This window comes from Salvia miltiorrhiza, chromosome 2, assembly GCF_028751815.1.
Source record: "Salvia miltiorrhiza cultivar Shanhuang (shh) chromosome 2, IMPLAD_Smil_shh, whole genome shotgun sequence".
Taxonomy (NCBI): Eukaryota; Viridiplantae; Streptophyta; class Magnoliopsida; order Lamiales; family Lamiaceae; genus Salvia; species Salvia miltiorrhiza.
In genome coordinates this window covers 51843005-51861372 of record NC_080388.1, presented here as the reverse complement: position 1 = coordinate 51861372, position 18368 = coordinate 51843005, and the positions used below count along the sequence as shown (strand labels likewise).

At 34.3% G+C, this 18368-nt stretch overlaps 1 protein-coding gene and 1 pseudogene across 1 annotated transcript; both read left to right on the top strand.

The window, feature by feature from the left end:
* The first annotated feature begins 8482 nt into the window (after positions 1 to 8482).
* On the top strand, positions 8483 to 9493 carry LOC131009703 (BRI1 kinase inhibitor 1-like; annotated as a pseudogene).
* Positions 9494 to 14512: 5019 nt separating this feature from the next.
* Positions 14513 to 18016, top strand: LOC131009702 (uncharacterized). Its single transcript, XM_057937113.1, has 2 exons — positions 14513 to 14705; positions 17373 to 18016. Exons 1-2 carry the CDS (start codon positions 14513 to 14515, stop codon positions 18014 to 18016), a joined length of 837 nt encoding a protein of 278 aa, XP_057793096.1.
* The last annotated feature ends 352 nt before the right edge of the window (positions 18017 to 18368 follow it).

Sequence of the window (18368 nt, the reverse complement as noted above, 5' to 3'; positions counted from 1 at the left end):
GTTATTCGGATTTCGATTTGCGATCTATTTGCGCTCATGAACTCGTATCGATGTGGTCTACAACTTTTATTTAAGTTCATTCTTCTAAATTTTGCTTTAATATTTCTGTAAATTCGCTCAAACAACAAGAAAGTAACAAGTTCTCAGCAATAAACCAATATTCACTCAAATAAACCATCAAACGCACAAAATTCTCATAACTAAGCATCAAATACGACACACCAAGAGGCAAAAATGCATGTTTATCACCTTCAGAATTCGAACCCGGTAAAATTTTTCCCCCTCCAGATAAATATCAGCCATAAGATACATTAAATCAACACATACAAATCAGTTTAAGATCTCACCATATATGATGGATTTCATTGAAACCATTTCATATATATATATATATAGAAAAAAGAAGCATTAAGTTTATGAGCAATGCTATTTGATCACATCATGACCAATCATAAACTAACCATATTGAAAATGAAAATGATTCATTCAATTTTTTTTATATACGATTTAGCTAGTTTTAGTGTTTGTACACATTGTAGTTTTTTTCTTTCGTTTTTATATTTTTTAAAAATAAAAATACTATAAAACTATATGCAATTTATACAAAATACTAAAAATTAATTACTTCCTCCATTCCATAACAAATGTCCTACATTTCTTTTTGAGTTGTTCAACAACAAGTGTCATATTTCTAAAATAAAAAAATGAACTCCATCACTTTTTACTTTTTTACCTTTTCATAATTTTTATTTTAATTCTATTCATCTAACTAAATAAAAGTGGGCTCTGTCACTTTTTATTTTTATACTCTATATTCACCTAAATTTTCGTGCTGAAATAAATTAGCACATTTGTTATTAAACGAATGCAGTATATTTTTAAACCAAAATTTTTTAAGAATTTTTATTTTTTAGTTAGATTATAGCCATAACCCATGTTGGGAACTTAATGAAATATCCTAATCCTAGTTTTGATGATACCAAAATCAATAGATTTCACTTGTAATAGACTAGAAATGTTCGAACTCAAGTGTTAGAGTTCTTTTTCTAGTTTAGTTGTTGTTCTGAAGACTGAAGAACGAAGAACGAAGGACTGAAGACTGAAGATGACGACTGATGTAACGATTAAGGCAAAGTCAAATACTGATATTTGACTTATCAGTCGAAGGATCAGTTTCGACTGATTACTTAATACGCGCCACGTGGATTCAGCGGACTGATACTAAAGTCAAGTATCAGTTAAACATTCTTCCTCGAACTGAACCTCCAACGTTCAAAGAAAGTCACGCACTCCAGAAATACAGCCGCATTAAATGCAGAGACCTCAGGATCGTCCTTTCTCTGCAAATGCCATTCCTTTTTGGTGATTACCTTTTCACAGATGTCGCATCTCCTGCTCTTCAAAGTAGTCGTTCTCACCAAACAAGGAACCTCGAAGATTGAAGCCTCAGCCCAAGTTCAAATTACTCTCTAACGGAAAAAATCTTGAAGACCATATCTGCCAACGAATCTATTCAAGACGTCTACTATAAATTGCGCTCGAGGATCACTTCAATCTTCACTAATTCAACAACATAAGCTGAAATGCTGCCGAATTCGTTACTCAGCAAAACCAAGCCTCCCCAAAGTTTGAATCAAAGAAGAGAATCACAAAGCCAAAAATCAATCACTGCTGATTACATACATTCTCTTATAACTTAGGCAAATATTGTATATCCAAAGCCTAGGTAAAACTGACTGCAAAGAATTTGTTCTTTGTGGTTTAGTTGGTAAGTTTTCAAACCTCTTTTCAACGAACCGAATTGAGTGTTTGTGTCGAAAAGAAGTTCAGACCAGTGTTCTGTCTCCGTGAGATCTTAGTGCCCAGAGCACGGTAGGAGTGAGAAATCCAACCCAGTGTGTTGGTACTGAAGATAGGATCTTCAGTCGTCTCGATTTGTTGTGCACCCGCAAGCACACGTTCAGGTTTGTTGTGCACCCGTAAGCACATGCCCAGTGAAATTGTTGGTCTGATCAACCGACCGTGGATGTAGGAAGTATTTTTCGAACCACGTAAAAATCTCTGTGTTATTTACAGCTTTCAGTACTTACCTTCTTACTTGTGCTCTTACCTTCCTAAACTAAAAACTGATTAATTGCAAAGAGAAACTTAACTGTTGACAACGTGATTAATATCACAGGCTATTTCGAAACAAAAGTTTTCTGACGCGTGTGTTATCAGTCTAACTGATCTGTCTTCTGATAGTCAGTAAGATTCATAACATCTCTCTGTTTATCAAACTCGACTGAAACCTTACGTGTATCAGTTAAAGTCTTTGACTTAAACTGATAACTCATTACTGAAGAGTATTCAGTATCAGTCGTCAACCCTGTTTTGACAAAACTCTTTTCAGTAAACAGATTGAGTCAGTTTGTATTTAAAGTTTCTTTTTATCGAAAAATAACCCATAGGTGTATTCCCCTTCCCATACACTTATTCGAGACCCTCCGAACCTAACAACCCATAAATGACGGCACAACTTTATTACATGAATAAAGCTTCCCAACTTTCTTTACTTTTTATTTGATGGAAATCCGCTAAGCGCATCGTAATATTATTGAAAATGCATCACAACTTACAATTAAATTTGGCAAACCACACAAGAAAGGTAAACAATACAAACAAACAAAAAAAATTATGCGAAAGCTCGACTTAATTATAAGACGTTGATAAGATTTAAATTATTTATTTTTACAATTTAAGATGATTGTGAAGGAAATGTGTTGTATTTATCCAATTGTAAATTGGCGACAGGAGGCTTGAAAACTGGACTAATCGAGGTCACATCTATTCAAGATTATATATCTAACTTTCGGTAATTTAGGCCCCTATCATAATAAATTGAAATCTTGGCACAAAAACGTGTTTCAAGAACACACACACACAAAAACGTGTCCCCTTAATATTTAATTAAGACATTTTATGTATTTAGTCGTACAAAGATCCTTAATTTCAATTAAATTGACAATTCAAGTATTTTTGTTTCAAACTTTGGCTAATTTACTTTGGTTAACAACAAATTGTATTGCATCATGCGTCAATTTGAAATCAACGGTTTCCAACGCAATATGACGATGCATTAATGCTACTTTTACCTACATACTTTATGACTCGATCCACTATTTTGAATTAGAATTTCCGTATAAAATAAGTCTCTGATTTATCATAATTCATAAGCTTCACAAATTTATTTGACATAAACTAAATACTTGATTAGTCGATTATTTTAGTTCATGAGCTGTCAAAACATATTATACGATGTTTTATAATATATTACTCCCTCCGTCCACCAAAAATATGCCACTTTACTTTCGGCACGGGTTTTAATAAAATGTGAGTGAAGTTGGTAGTGGAGTAAGGGTCCCACTTTAAATGTGAGTGGAATGGTGTGGACCCTACTACTAAAAATGAATGAGGCATATTTTTTGTGGACGGACGAAAAAGGAAATTGTGGCATATCTTTGGTGGACGGAGGGAGTAATATTTGTTTAATGAACTCATTAAACTCTCTTAGATATAGTATTTATTTTTTAGTTAGAACATGTATCTTTATTCAAATGATATGTGAACTTGTACAACACCACTTAGAATTGCTTATTTGTTTTGATCAGAATCTCAAATAACTGTGTACTAAGCACTCTTACGTTTGTTTTTATTTGTGATTATTTTGATCTTAGTATTATTTTCATAATATAAAGCACTTTTGTGGCTGCGATCCATAATGATCGTATTGATGTAAATTCCAAATATGAAATAAAATTAGACAAATAGTATACACAAAAGGTGAATTTTATACTTGCTCCACTCCGTGTGTGAAACCTACCAATATTTAAGTGGGATTTGGACACTTTCACAATGACAAATAATACTCCATTTGTTCCGCTTATAACGTCTTAATTTTTTTTGTGATATCCGATTTATAATATTCTAACTTTATATTTATATATATATATATATAGGGAGAAGATCCATAGAGAATGGTAAGTATTTTGAGAATGAAGAATTAATCACATCCTTTGAATTTATTAGATCTAACGGTTTATAGCATAACCGTGTATTATTTGATTAAGTATGTGAATTAAGTGATTAATTATGTTTAAGGCTAATTATGTAAATGCTCATTTTTTGTAACCGTGTATCTAGTTGTCAATCTAAACCAAATTTCTTTATTTTCGGTAATTATAAAACTGATATAATTGAAAAAAAAATATTCTTCTTTCTTTTATTTTTAATGCGTTATTAGAGTGAATTCAATAATCTATCAAAAGAATTCTATCACAATTAGCAGAGAATAAATTTAAAAACATAGTTTATTATTTCATCCACTGATTAAATGAATACAGGTATGCATTTCAATTTTAAAAAAAAATCGCAACTGGAAAAATTTATTTAGAGAGATACATGCATGAACATCGGTATTTATTATTTTCGAAAAAATGTTATATATTTTTTACATTTTAATTCAGTTATTTAAACATTCGAATATTATTTTTTATATGTTCGTAATTTCTTTACCCTTGTTCGAAAAGTTATATCTCAAAGGAAAATTTTGAATATTTTATTTAGGTGTTTGTAATTTTTCTTATGCTCGTTCGAAATATTTTATGCGAGCAAGAAAAGTTCGAAAATTTTGTTTAGATATTCGTAATTTTGTTACGCTTGTTCGAAAAGTTTTATTTAAATATTTTTACAATTTTCAATTAGGTATCACTATCCTTAATTTTATTATATTTATTCGAAAAGCTTCATGTTAATTAGTCTTTTTTTTTTAATAAATATTATAATTATTTCAAAATAGTTTGGTGAATAATGTTTCTATTAGTCGTAAATTGTGAATAGCGAAAATGTTACGAAAAATGTTTAGGTGAATAAAGTAATATTATTCGTGATTATATGTAACGAATATTCACAATTCGTGATTGTACGCTTATTCGAAATGTTTTATGTTAATATTTTATGCATGTCAGTTAAAAATTCGAATATTTTATTTACATGTTCGTAATTTTGATAAGCTTATTCGAATAGTTTTATACTAAACAAATATCAATAATATTATTCAGGAATATAATATGTAACGAATAATCACAAATTTTCAATGAATAAAGCATAAAACATTTTATGTTTTATATCAGCAAGAAAAATTCGAATATTTTATGCAGATGTTCGTAATTTATTTATGTTTGTTCGAAATGTTTTATATTAAATATTTTACGTAAGCAAGAAAAATTCGAATATTTTATTTAGATATTTATAAATTTTATACGCTTGTTCGAAATATTTTATCCAGAAAGCGTAATGTTAATCATTTTTTTATAGGCTAATAATATCAATTAAACATGGTGGATGAAAAAAATAGGGATTAAAATAGGCTAATAATATCAACTAAAAGAAGTAGCATCTCAAGCTTTTCAGGTAAAGGAATCATGCATCATCGAGAGTTTATACAATAGGGCTCGAGACACATTCAATCACAGCAACATATTGGTATAATAAACATTTATACCAATCAAATTATTACCACTTGGGGCAAGTTGTCACGAATTTGAGCAATCGAAATGCAGAAACAAAATAGCATCAAATTCAAAGATTTTATTAGGAGACTCGGAACCAAAACTATCACTAATCACAGGTGGGCCTTCTCAAATTCTGTTGCCGTTGCGCCATGGCCGCTTATGTTTTTTTGAGGTGTGCGAGCAGACCCGGGCCTCCTTCACCGGCAAGGCCGACGAGCCTCCCTCTGCGCCGACTGCGACCGCGACATCCATTCCACCAACCCCTTCGTCTGCCGCCATGAGTGCGTTCCCGTGGCTGTGGTCCTCTTCTACGACTCAGCCGCCAAGTTCTCGCCCTCCACCGAGCAGCAACTTCGTAGAAGAAGAAAGGGAATGAGAGATTAGAGAGAGAGAGAAAATATGGTAGTTTAGGAAGATTAGAGAGAGAGAAAACAATACACCTTAGGAAGGTGGAACCGTGGAAGACGCGTGAAAGACGGGAAGTGGAGAATCTTCCAAATTTATCTTGTGGGTAAAATTCCGAATAACCCCCCAAAAACTGTAGAAACTCGACTGCAATAAATGAAATGCGGTTTTGTTTTTTAATTTCCTAAAAATCTGGAGCCGTTCGATTTGATAGATCTAATGGTACATAGTAATTCTCTATTCTCTACTAAACACTAATTCTCTATGGATCCCTATATAGGGGGCGGTTATTCAATAAACCACTCTTATTTTAAGAATTACGAACCAGCAAAATGCATGAATTTTATGTATAACACGCATGAATAAATTGTATAAAGGCATGAATTGCGAAAAATAATTTTTTGCTACCTTTGGGATTCGAACTCAGGACCATGAATTTATCCAACAAGGTGATGAATCAACCGTAGATCTTGATGATCTAAGGGCTGAAAATGGTTCCTAATTTATATTTTAAGAAGCGTTCTTATTTTAGCCTTCCCCTATATATATATATATATATATATATATATATAGGGTTGAGTTCAACAGAGAATTATCTTTTTATTCATCATGAACAAATCTATATATTTTACGAACAGATCAACATAACTAATGAACAAACGTATTTAATAAAAATACAGAAAAATTCGCCACCAGCAGGATTCGAACCCGGGGCAAATTGTTGTTCATGCGGTACATTGATCTGTTCATTAAAATTATAGATCTGTTCGTTTTTATTTTACGAATTCTCTATTCTCCACAATATTTAGCTTCTCTGTTGAACCATTCTCTCTCTCTCTCTCTCTCTCTCTCTCTCTCTCTATATATATATATATATATATATATATACTCTCTATTTCTCTCTCATCCTCATTTTTTGGAATATTATAAGCAAGAATAAGAGAATTACTCTCTCCATCCACTAAATGAGTACTCATATTTTCTTTTTGTTTTGTCCACTAAATGAGTATTTATGTTCTTTTTTTTGGTAAATGTGCCTCATACAACTCACTTACAATAAAAGTGTGATTCTTATTCCACTCACGCACACTTAATAAATTTTAAAAATTCGTGTCATCTCTAAATGGGTACTCATTTGGTGGAAGAATGAAGTATTTTTTTTAGTGGACTTCAAAAATATCTAATGAGGATAAAAATATACATCTCCTTGAATATTGGAAGATTGAAGCAGATCCAACCGAATTTTGCCAATAACAACGATGTTATCATGAAAACTATCATGTGTTCGATAAAGTAGGAGATTATCTCGAATATATGGATAAACTTGAAGAATCATAGCTCTAGTATAAGTATAAACGGAGTTTTATTTCTACTAGAATTCGTAATGATTCTAGCTTATAATACATGTAAAATCTCATTGTAAACGTTACGCACACGCAAATTCTCAAAGTTAATACAAAGTTCCCAAAGTTCTCAATTATATTCTCATTCTTTAGATTTTCCGTTGAAGCTGTTATTTTTTAGCACAACCATGACTATTTATAGTTGTGAATTATAACTTTAAAACTCGAATTTACAACAAATACTATTTCTAGTTGTGAATTCTAGTTTTAAAATTCGAACTCACAACCAAGATAATTTATTGTGTGAATTCTAGTTTTAAAACTCGAATTCACAACCAATCTATATTTGAGTTGTGGATTTTAGTTTGAAACCTTAAATTTACAATCAAGACAACTAGTTATAAATGTAGCTTTAAAACTCGAATTCACAATTAATTTATATTCTAGGTGTGAATTCTAATTTTAAAATTCAAATTCACAACCAAGATAATTAGTTGTGAATTCAAGCTTTGAAACTCGAATTCACAACCAACACTAGCGATTCAGTTGCGAATTCATCGAACTGGTTGTGAATTCAAGAACAACAATAATACAAACTCACTTTTACAATAATTTGACATCAGACAATTTCAAATATTTGATTAAATCCACAACATTATAAATTAGAAACAACATTACAATCTTTGAAACACAATTTAATAAAGCTTTGCTCGATCACCTTTGCGCGATATATATTTTCGTTAATGGGCTTGTTGCTATACACACAATCGCACAGAGAGGGCCAACTACCTGATATCGAGCTTGTCCGCATATAGAGAGAGAAGAAAGAATGGTGGAGAAAGAAGAGAGAATTGTATTAAAAAAAAAGAGGTGGTTTTGGGTATAACCAAGTGTACCGTATAATCGGATTGCACTCTCACTTAGACCCCGATCCACACCCTGATTCGAACCCGTATTCTGACCCAAACTTTATAAATAATACTATTTTGGGTGCGGGTCAACCCGGTTATACGGTACACTCGGTTGTACTCAAATTTTTGTGGTAAAAAATTAAGGGTTAAGTATCAAATAAGCCCCTATCATAGTGGCCCTTTTCACGTTGGGCTCCCTATAGTCGAAGTTGGGCCAACTAAACCCTCATACTACCTAAAATTGAACAATCGGGCCCTCTGCCCTAACGGCGAGATGACGCCGTCCGTTTTTTATTTTTTTTCATTTTAATCGGTAGGCCCAGCAGCCTTGAATTTTGTTGGGTCTCAAAATCAAATGCTGAGGATTAATGAAGCAGACGTACAACCAACAAAGCACCAAGTACACCTCGCCGGCGCGGCGGCGTCGCCGCCACCCTCGGCCTCGTCGTCTCCTTCGTATGAATTCTCCGTCACCATCTCCCTCCACCCCGCGAAATCCGAGACGTCGTCTCCTTCGTATGAATTCTCCTTCACCATTTCCCTCCACCCCGCGAAATCCGAGACCAATAATAAATCATGTCCTCCGCTGTTCGCGGCGGGCGCCATCGACCTATCTCCGATCGAGGCCGACGAGATCTTCTTCCACGGGCACCTCCTCTCCCACCTCCCCGCGTCGCCGTGCTCCTCCACCAACTCCCTCGACAACTTCACCCTCTCCATAAAAGAGCTATTAAGCGTGGATGAGAACAATCGCAACAACGACGCAGACGACAGAAATAACATCATCAATGGCGGCGAGAGCCGGCACGTGTCGGAAGGGAAGGGGAGAGGGAAATCGAAGTCTTTCTCTCTCTTCGTGATGCCAAAACGGGGAAAGGAGAGAGAAGAAGACGACGATCATGAGCATTCGAAGACAGCGTAGAAACAACGAAAATCGAGATTCGAGCTGCTGAAGAGGTACGTGAGATTCGTGAAGCCATTTCTGTTGCTGCAGGGGCAAGGGGAGCTCCGGCGAGTTCCTCCGGCAGTAGCTCTACTCGTATTTGGGGAATTTGAGGGTGAGGGAGAAGAAGAAGAGTGCCATGAGGGGGAGGAGGGGCGAGTTCTTAGCGTCGGCGTCCATGAGGACCTCGCCGGCGAACAGTGGGCTGCTGGTGGCCAGCGGCGCCACATTCCCACGGCGGCGGGGAAGAGTGATAGTACCATGGAGGAGCTGCAGGCGGCGATTGCAAGAAGTCAATTGAAATCAAGCTGCACCCATAATTTTATTTCATTATGGTAGGGGCCCACCGATTAAAATAAAAAAAAATAAAAATGGACGGCGTCATCTTGCCGTTAGGGCAGAGGGCCCGATTGTTCGATTTTAGGTAGTATGAGGGTTTAGTTGGCCCAACTTCGACTATAGGGAGCCCAACGTGAAAAGGGCCACTATGATAGGGGCTTATTTGATACTTAACCCAAAAATTAATGATAGGCCAAAATTGGAAAATGTTGAAAAATATTTTCACACCCTTACCTTATGATAATTTCATTCAACATTGGAGAGAAAATGAGTGAAAATGGGCTGCTTGAGAACATATTCCACCTTGCCGGGAGAAAATTTTTCATCATAGTAAACATGATATAATTTTTCTCTCATTTTCCATCAAAGTAAACGCACCCTTATTGAAAAATGATGGATAAGAAAAGATGAGAAATATTATCATTTTCTTATTTTTTTTTACCATATGTTTACTAGAGATGAAAAGATGAGAAAATGTTGAAAAATATTTTCACACCTCTACCTTAGGATAATATTATCCTATCCAACATTGGAGAGAAAATATTTTATCATGCCCAGAGAATTTTTTTTTCATAATAAACATGTGAAAATTGTCGAAAATTGGTGAAAATATATTTTTTCTCTCATTTTCCATCAAAGTAAACGCACCCTTATATAAATTGGATAGTTTATCACTCTATTTTTTTATTGGTACAATATTATTGGAAAAAAAAGAAGAAAATAAATTGGAAAGTATTCCTTTTTAAATATTTTGAGAGGTAAATACTCTTTTTAATTCTATTTTTCAATGGTATGATCTTCTATATTGAATTCTTACTTTATAAAAAAGCCTTCTATTTCAAAACAAACATAATTTGAAAGTGTTCATAAGTGTATTAACAACGATTAAAATAAATTAAAATCGATACACTTTACCAGCTCACCATACCTTGGCTTATAGAATTTAATTATTTAAGGTTGGAAATTAAGATATCCAAAATAACGACATTTTATCCAATCACTACACTTTCGCAATATCCACTTTGAAAAAGGTGTTTTCCTTCTGTTTCAAGTAGCCTATTATTCAATGTCTAAAATAGAAAAATAATGAATTCTTTTTAGAGCCAACACAAAACGAAGAAAGGAAAAGATTCTGAACAAAAATTGAAAAAGAAATCTAATATCGACAGATGGTCAATCTGAATAGGAGAATTCGGGAAAAAATTTCAAATCTCTATGAATAAGTATAAGTTCACATTTGGGATATAAAATGTTTTTAGAGGGGTAGATTTGTATATTCCGAAGTGCGGCCAATAATTCGACAACGAGCCGCCTAGAAGGGGAGACTTCAACCGTATCTATTGGTCCATAACGCGTACTTAGCGAGAAAAAAAAAATCTTAACAGCAGCCCCTCATCTTTTTGTTTTTTATGTTTTCGTCTACTATTTATACGAAATTTCATCCCCCCCCATTTTTTAAGAAAGTTGGTGAAGTTATCTATTTAAATTCGATTTGAATACAAGAGGATTGAGAAGACCTAAGTCAAGCGGTAAAATTGAAACATTAAAAATTTTCTTTTTCAAAAAATTATTGATTAAAATCTCACCGATAACGTATGAATTGTATTTTATTTGAATATTGAATTGTATTTGTATTTGTTTGAATATTATGATCTAGTTTTAATCGCATGATAACATGATTATTATTTAATTAATTTAAATGTAATATATATGTATTTAAATACAAGAGGGCTATTACGTATGTCTGATGGACATCATATTCACACTAGAAACGTCGTAGGTGAATTTAAAGAAGAGAGGTATTACTTAAGCTTTGTTGATTTTATAAGATTATTTCATTAAAAAAGATTGAAGTCGCATTGTGTGTTTCACTTAAGATTGAATTTTTTCTTCAGATGTTATTTACATGACTATAGGGGTATTTACATTTGCCGTACACATCCTCTAATGGGTATATTTGAAGACGATTTTGAGGAACTTGGGGAATGCATAAATTGTATTTTTCAAAAACCCGTGAGATTAAGAGGGTGTTTGGCTGAGCTTATAAGCTCCTTAAAATAACTTATAAGCTGTTTAAGAGCTTATAAGCTCCTTCAAAGTGTTTGGCAAAATAAGCTCCTCAACAACTTATAAGCTCAAAAAATAAGCTCCAAGAGCTTATAAGCTTCCCAAAAAATAAGTTCCTCTACCCCAACTTATTTTTGTATAATCTCATATGCAACAATCTTTTTACAAATATTTTTCAACTATAATTTAATATTTCCATCATATATCATTTAAGTTCATTTTTCTTCGATTTTCTCTCTCTAAAAAAATATTTTCTCTCTCTAGCTTATAAGCTCAATCATCCAAACACTTTGACAACTTATAAGCTCTTAAAAATTACATCTTATAAGCTCTTGAAACATCTTATAAGCTCCAAGAGCTTATAAGCTCTTTAAAATAAGCTTAGCCAAACACCCTCTAAGTAAAGAAAAAGAACTTGGTGTTTAAAACAAAAAAGAATATCACGAACGAATGAGATACAAGTTCTAGATTCTTTTGGTGAAGGGATTCACATTCGAGCACGAACTTCTTTCTCCTTCTTCCAAGTGATAATTCACGAAAAACTCCCAAGATAAACATAAAAGTTCATTTTTTTTTAACAAAATACAGAGAAAACTTTGTATTTCAGATGAACGTGTCCTTACAATGAGAATCATTTCCCTATTTATGCTACTACAAACGAAGGGGATCAATTAGTCTTTATCAAACTCACATGCACCATTAGGGCTGTCTAATTGATTATCGGATTTTGGATAATCCGTTAATCGAATCGAAATTCTTGGGTTTGGGTATCCAATAACCGAATTTTTTGATTATCGGTTCGGTTTCGGGTATCATTTTTAGAAAAATTTCGGGTATCGGTTAACCCAATAACCGAAACGGGTTAACCGAAATAACCGAAAATTATTTAATAAATTATTTAATATATATTTTATATACATTTTAATTATTAATTCATTAATTTATTTATTTTTAAATAAAAAAAATCGATTCTTACGTAAAATAAAATTATGATATATTTAAAGTATAAGAATGAGCTTTAGTCTAGTGGATAAGTTGCTTTGTGTATTTTCTGGAGACTAGGGTTCAAATTTTTTATCTAGCAAATTATTTGAATTTTAATTAACCGAACACCTAAAACGGTTCGGGAACGGTTAGTGAAATATGGCAATTTCGGGTTCGAGTAACCGAAAATTCGGGTATGAATAACCGAACCCGAACCGATCGACAGCCCTATGCACCATGTAGGTTATTAGTTATAATTATAATAGGAATTTAATTAAACTGACTAATAATTAATTATTTTGTCTATCTTCACCTTAGAGCACCCGCAACGCGGGTACTCGAGTGGCTCCTCGAGGAGCCACTGGGCGTCGAGGAGGGCGTTGCGGCGTGGAGCTCCTCGAGGACTCCTCGAGTTATCGAGTATGCTCGAAGGGCGGAGGAGATGGCGCGTGCAATGCACGCGCCCAATTTAAAAAAAAAGGAAAAAAGAAAAAATTCGAAAATTCGAATTTTATTCGAATTTTATGTATTTTTTTTAATGTTTTAAGTAATTTTAAATTTATGTTTAATCCATTATTTAACTATTACAAAAATATGCTATTTAAATTATGTAATAAAATTTAAATGAAAAACATAAAATCAAAACTAATATTATCAAGTAGGCTATCAAGGAACCCCAATGCAGCACTACCTACTCAATAACACAAACACTATCAAGTAGGCTATCAAGGAACCCCCAATGCGGATGCTCTTAGTACTGTCGAAACGAGGATGCGTATTCTTTGCGAAATGTTGTTATAGTACACTCTCTTGATGAGATGACGTTCAGATCCCGAGCACCACGTGGGATCTCCTCTTGGATGACTTGTATTCTCCATTCATTGTTATCGAAGCCAACCATGTCACGTGTGATTATGTGGGTTCATTCTTTTATCAACCCTGCCAAAAGAAGAAATAATGTCAAAATACTTCATCCGTCCCATGAAACATGAGTCATATTCCTTTTTAGGTCGTCCTACGAAATTTATTACGTTTTCTAATATGGCAAATATTTTTCTTTTATTCACATTTTTACTTTTTCACCTACCATACTTAACACTAAATACTAGTAGTATTTTTTAAAAAAATTTGTCCAAAAAAATGACTCGTGTTTCGCGGGACGGAGGGAGTACATGTTCAAATAATTTAGAAGCTTCGGCCTCATTTAGAGCCATAATCGTTTATACCTCGATATTGATCCCTCATTACAAAAAAACGCCTGATTTTCGGCGAAAATCATCGGCGGCTTCATCGCCGACGGAGATTCCCGGCGGCTCTCCGATGGCGGAGCCAGCCGACCCATTTTTTAAAATATGCGGCGTAATTAGCGGCGGCACACTAGCCGTCGGCGATCTCCGGCGGTTTCACCGCCGGTAACTATCCTGGCCGTCACAAATATTCATTTTTTTTACATCAGCGGCGGCAAAAAGCCGCCGAGGATCAACGGCGGTCATAAATGCCGCCGGGAACCATCTCGGGTCGGGCTTTAGCGGCGGCCCATTACCGTTGCTAATTTTAAAGCCCAAAATCGGGCTTCCAGCCCTAGCAGCAGTAGATTACAGCAACCCTCCGCCCGCCCGCCCGCCCAGCCCGCCCACCCCGCCCCTGCCCCCTGCCCACCCTGCTGCCGCTGTCGCCGTCGTCGCCCCCATTGTCCACCTCCGTCAAGGTAAGCCTCCACCATTCCTTCTTTTTGTCTCTCTCTCTCTCTCTCTCTCACACACACTTTCTTCCTATCTCTTTCCATAATTTCAGGCTGTTCTCGCCGCCCCACCGCTCCGCCGCCGAACACCACCGTACGCTCTCGTTCTTAATAGACTTTTATTTATTTATTTTTTATTAATTATTTGTTAGATTATAATTAACTTTAATTAATTTATAGGTGTTTAATGAAGTATGATTAATGAGACTCGGCGGATGTATCAGCGGATGTATGAGACTCGGATCTCCACGTTGGAGGAGCGTCTCCTGAAGGCTGACGAGGATAGGGCTGCAGCAATTACGGCCCAAAAAGCAGCATATGAGGCCGAACGAGCAGCATGTGAGGCCATTGAGCAGCGGATGGCTCAATTCGAGGAGATACTGAGGCGGTCGGGACAGCTACCCTCAGCAGCACTTCTACGTATGTGGACATGTTGAACTATTTTATTTATGTTATGTTTTGGAACAAACAAAATTACACTTGCACTTTGTTTTACATTTGTCTTTTGTTGAACAATTTATTTATTTCATGTTTTCAAATCGTTTTCCATCCCCTATTTATTGTGAGTGAATTCAACGTATGCAAATGAATTGAAAATACATTATAACTACAAAATTAAAATACTTATGCTCTATAAAGTAGATTGATAAAAAAAATTAATAACAGATAAATTAATAAATAAATATATTTTTTCGACATAAAAATAAGGATATATATGCAAATGAATTCAAAAATACATTAAAATTATCAAATTAAAATACTTATAGTTTATAAACTATATTGATAAAAAAAATTAATAATTAATTAAAAATTAAATATTTTTTCTCTTTTTTTATCATATGTTTATTAGAGATTAAAAGTTGAGACAACCCTACCCTAGGATAATAGTATCCAACATTGAAGAGAAAATGAGTGAAAAAGAATTGTCCGATAAAATATTTCACCATGCCCCGAAGAAAAATTTTCATCATAGTATACATATGAAAATGATGGAAAATGAATAAAAAGTATACTTTTTTTCGTCTTTTCCATCAAAATAAACACACCCTATAAGCCATAAGGCATCTTTTCCTATTAGATTTTTGCCTTAACGAGGCTTTGGGTAAGTTGCCTATGCTAATCGTATTATTGGTATTAAATTTGGCTTATTATCTATAGTCAGGGTATTCATGTACAAATAAAATAGATTACTCATTATTCACTTAATTGACATAGAAATTCTCTCTCTACGTTGAATGCAATTCAAATTCAAATATTCAATTTTCTTATGCTTGATATTCTTCATGTTTTCTTAGCAGGTAGAAGAAGCCAGCGGGGCTTCCAGCGGTTGCTGGGCGCTGGGTCCAACGCTCGCTTGAGCCAACGGATGCTGGAATTTTTGATTTCAAATCCGTAAAAATCACGTCAAATTCATAATAAAATTCGTCCAAAAATCTGTGTAGATTCTTATTAGAATTCCAAAATACACGAAAAAATCTATGTGAAATCCATAGATTTTTAAAATCCTTTGATTTTAAAAATCTATAAAATTCCTGAACGAATACACCCCCCTAAATACATAACACAGATAATTAGACCGGTAATAGTAACTTTAAGGAGAAAACTAAAGTCGAAAGTTGAAAATTGAAAGTTGAATTTTTGAAAACAGGGAAATAAAGAATACATGAAACTACTAAAGCTTTGCTCTTATATTCAAATGGCAAGAATTTGAGTATAAGTATTGAGAGTGCGTGAATTTTACATAGAACTTAACGCCTCTTATAGATATTACTAAATCAAGGGTAAACTCATCTTTTCAGCTGTGTACACGGAAGAGTATTTCCGTTCTTTTAAGTATGATCGTCTTTATACAGAGGGCCGTCATCGTCTTTTCAGATCTTCACGTGTATTATGCATGGTAGTAATGTTATTCGACATCATATCTTCAAAGATATCCTCTAACTGAATCCCATTAGCATATTCCTCGAAATGTAAATGAATGGTTGACACGTGTTGGCACTGAAACTATCTTATGGCTAGCAAAATGGTCATTCAGAGCTAATCTTGTGCCCTCAAAACGCTTTCAGTGTCCCTTGATTATGATTGCATCATTACTGTTATGCTTTTGTTGCTTTTTTTTTTTGTATCTTACTCGAGATCTTTTCTCTAACCACTCGGTTCTGATCCAAAATTTTGTTACTCAATGCCTTTTGCACTCAGATTTGATCTTCATCTTTAGTTCTTTAACCTTCTTTTTATTGTCCTGACTTGTAATTTCTCTAACCATAATTAATACTCCCTCCATCCACAAAGAGTGTGTGGTGGAGGGGAGGGCACATGTTTTAATAAAAGAGTTGAAAGATGTGATTGTAGTGTTAAAGGGTAGTATTGGACCCATCAAATTATAAAAGTAAAAGATGAGTATTTTGTAAATATTGAGTGAATAAGGTTTAAAGTATAAAAGAGATTTCTAGAAAAGAAAAACACACAAATTTTGTGAACGGACAGTAATAAACACACCATATTTGTGAATGGTGGCAGTATAATATTCGCTACTCAGAGGATATTTGATCTAATCTTCAATGATTTGGTCTGATTTCTCAGAGTGCCAACTTTCATCCTCATCATTATATTCTTTTATTGATATTTTATGCAGTATTAGAGACTAACATAAAATAGAATCGCCCCCAAGGGGACACCAAGCGGTGTGACCTCCTGTCTACGAATAATGAGATCTAGGGTTCAAACCCCAGTGCTCCTCCTCCCCATACCCCCAATAAAAAAAAAGCATAAAATAGAATAAAATATATTTTTATTTTTTGTTTATATATTACTTGAATGCTAAGAAGTGTTTACTTGGATTTGGGAGTCCTCACACTTCATGCAATAATTTATTTGTACTTCGTATTTGGTACGTATGACTAATTTTTATATTCTTGGACATCATCTCTAATAAATGTAGATTTTGGTACTTATAGAGTATTTGTGTATCTCATTTAACTTTATAATCACAGATAGTGCACTTTTCCTAGATTAGCAGACACATATGCAATAATGCATATTTCAAACTGCTTACAGATGCTATTTCAAACTGTTGTCCGACTGCAGGTATTGAAGATGGCTGGAATTGGACAGCGGCACCTGATGGCAAATACACCACTAGATCTTCCTATATTGCTATCAAATCAAGAAGGAGTGATTGTCAAAGTCAGAACGCAGACGCGAAGTCCTTGGCGTCGGTTTGGACAACGCCCGCACCGCATAAAGCTTTCGTAACATTGTGGAGAATTCTCCGGAATCGGCTTCCGACTTGTGACAATCTCAGTAAGAGGAACACCAGCTTGGGAGATGAGGAGCGTGAGTGCCCACATTGTCATGAACATGGTGAGTCCACTAACCACTTGTTCACCTCGTGTGCTAAAACACAAGAGATTTGGGATGAGATACAGAAATGGATTGGAATCATTTTGGCACGACCTTGCACGATAGGTTTGCATTGGAAAATGTTCTGCTACTGTGGCAAAAATAAGAAGGTTACGAAGCTCCTTAGGATGATTTGGGTTGGATGTTGTTGGATTTTATGGAAGAAGTGGAACGACAAAAAATTCGAAGGAAAAGACTGGGAAGTTAAAGATTTGATACTGGAGTTAAAAGCTAGAACTTGGTGTTGGAATAGAATGTTTGGTGTTTTAGATAAGGATTTGGATTTTTCCTTGTGGAGTTATGATGACTTAATTTTCAGAAGTGTGTAACTCCTTGGTACCTCTGGTACCGTTGTTTTTTTTTTCCAATGGAACTTTGCTTGATAAAAAAAAATGCAATAATGCAATATCATCGGTGTTTCTAACAATTCAAACAGTATATTTCTTTTAACAAAATAAAATTAAAAATCGCCAACTAAAATGTATTATTTCAGGCAATACCATTTTACACAAAATAACGGTTTGGGGCAAAATGACAAAATTTCCCCTCATATATCTGTTGATGGGCGCCATAGTACTCCTTACAGTATTCAAGAATTAATTAGAAAATTAATAAATATATTATTTAAATAACAAACTACCCAAAAAACTCATACAAACTAATATGAGTTGGTCTCCTATA

What these genes read in the sequence shown, in the direction of transcription:
- LOC131009702 (XM_057937113.1), top strand. Translation starts at nt 14,513, where the DNA reads ATGTATGAGACTCGGATCTCCACGTTGGAGGAGCGTCTCCTGAAGGCT. An exon ending in ACCCTCAGCAGCACTTCTAC is followed by an intron (nt 14,706 to 17,372) that starts GTATGTGGACAT and finishes GTCCGACTGCAG; the next exon opens with GTATTGAAGATGGCTGGAAT.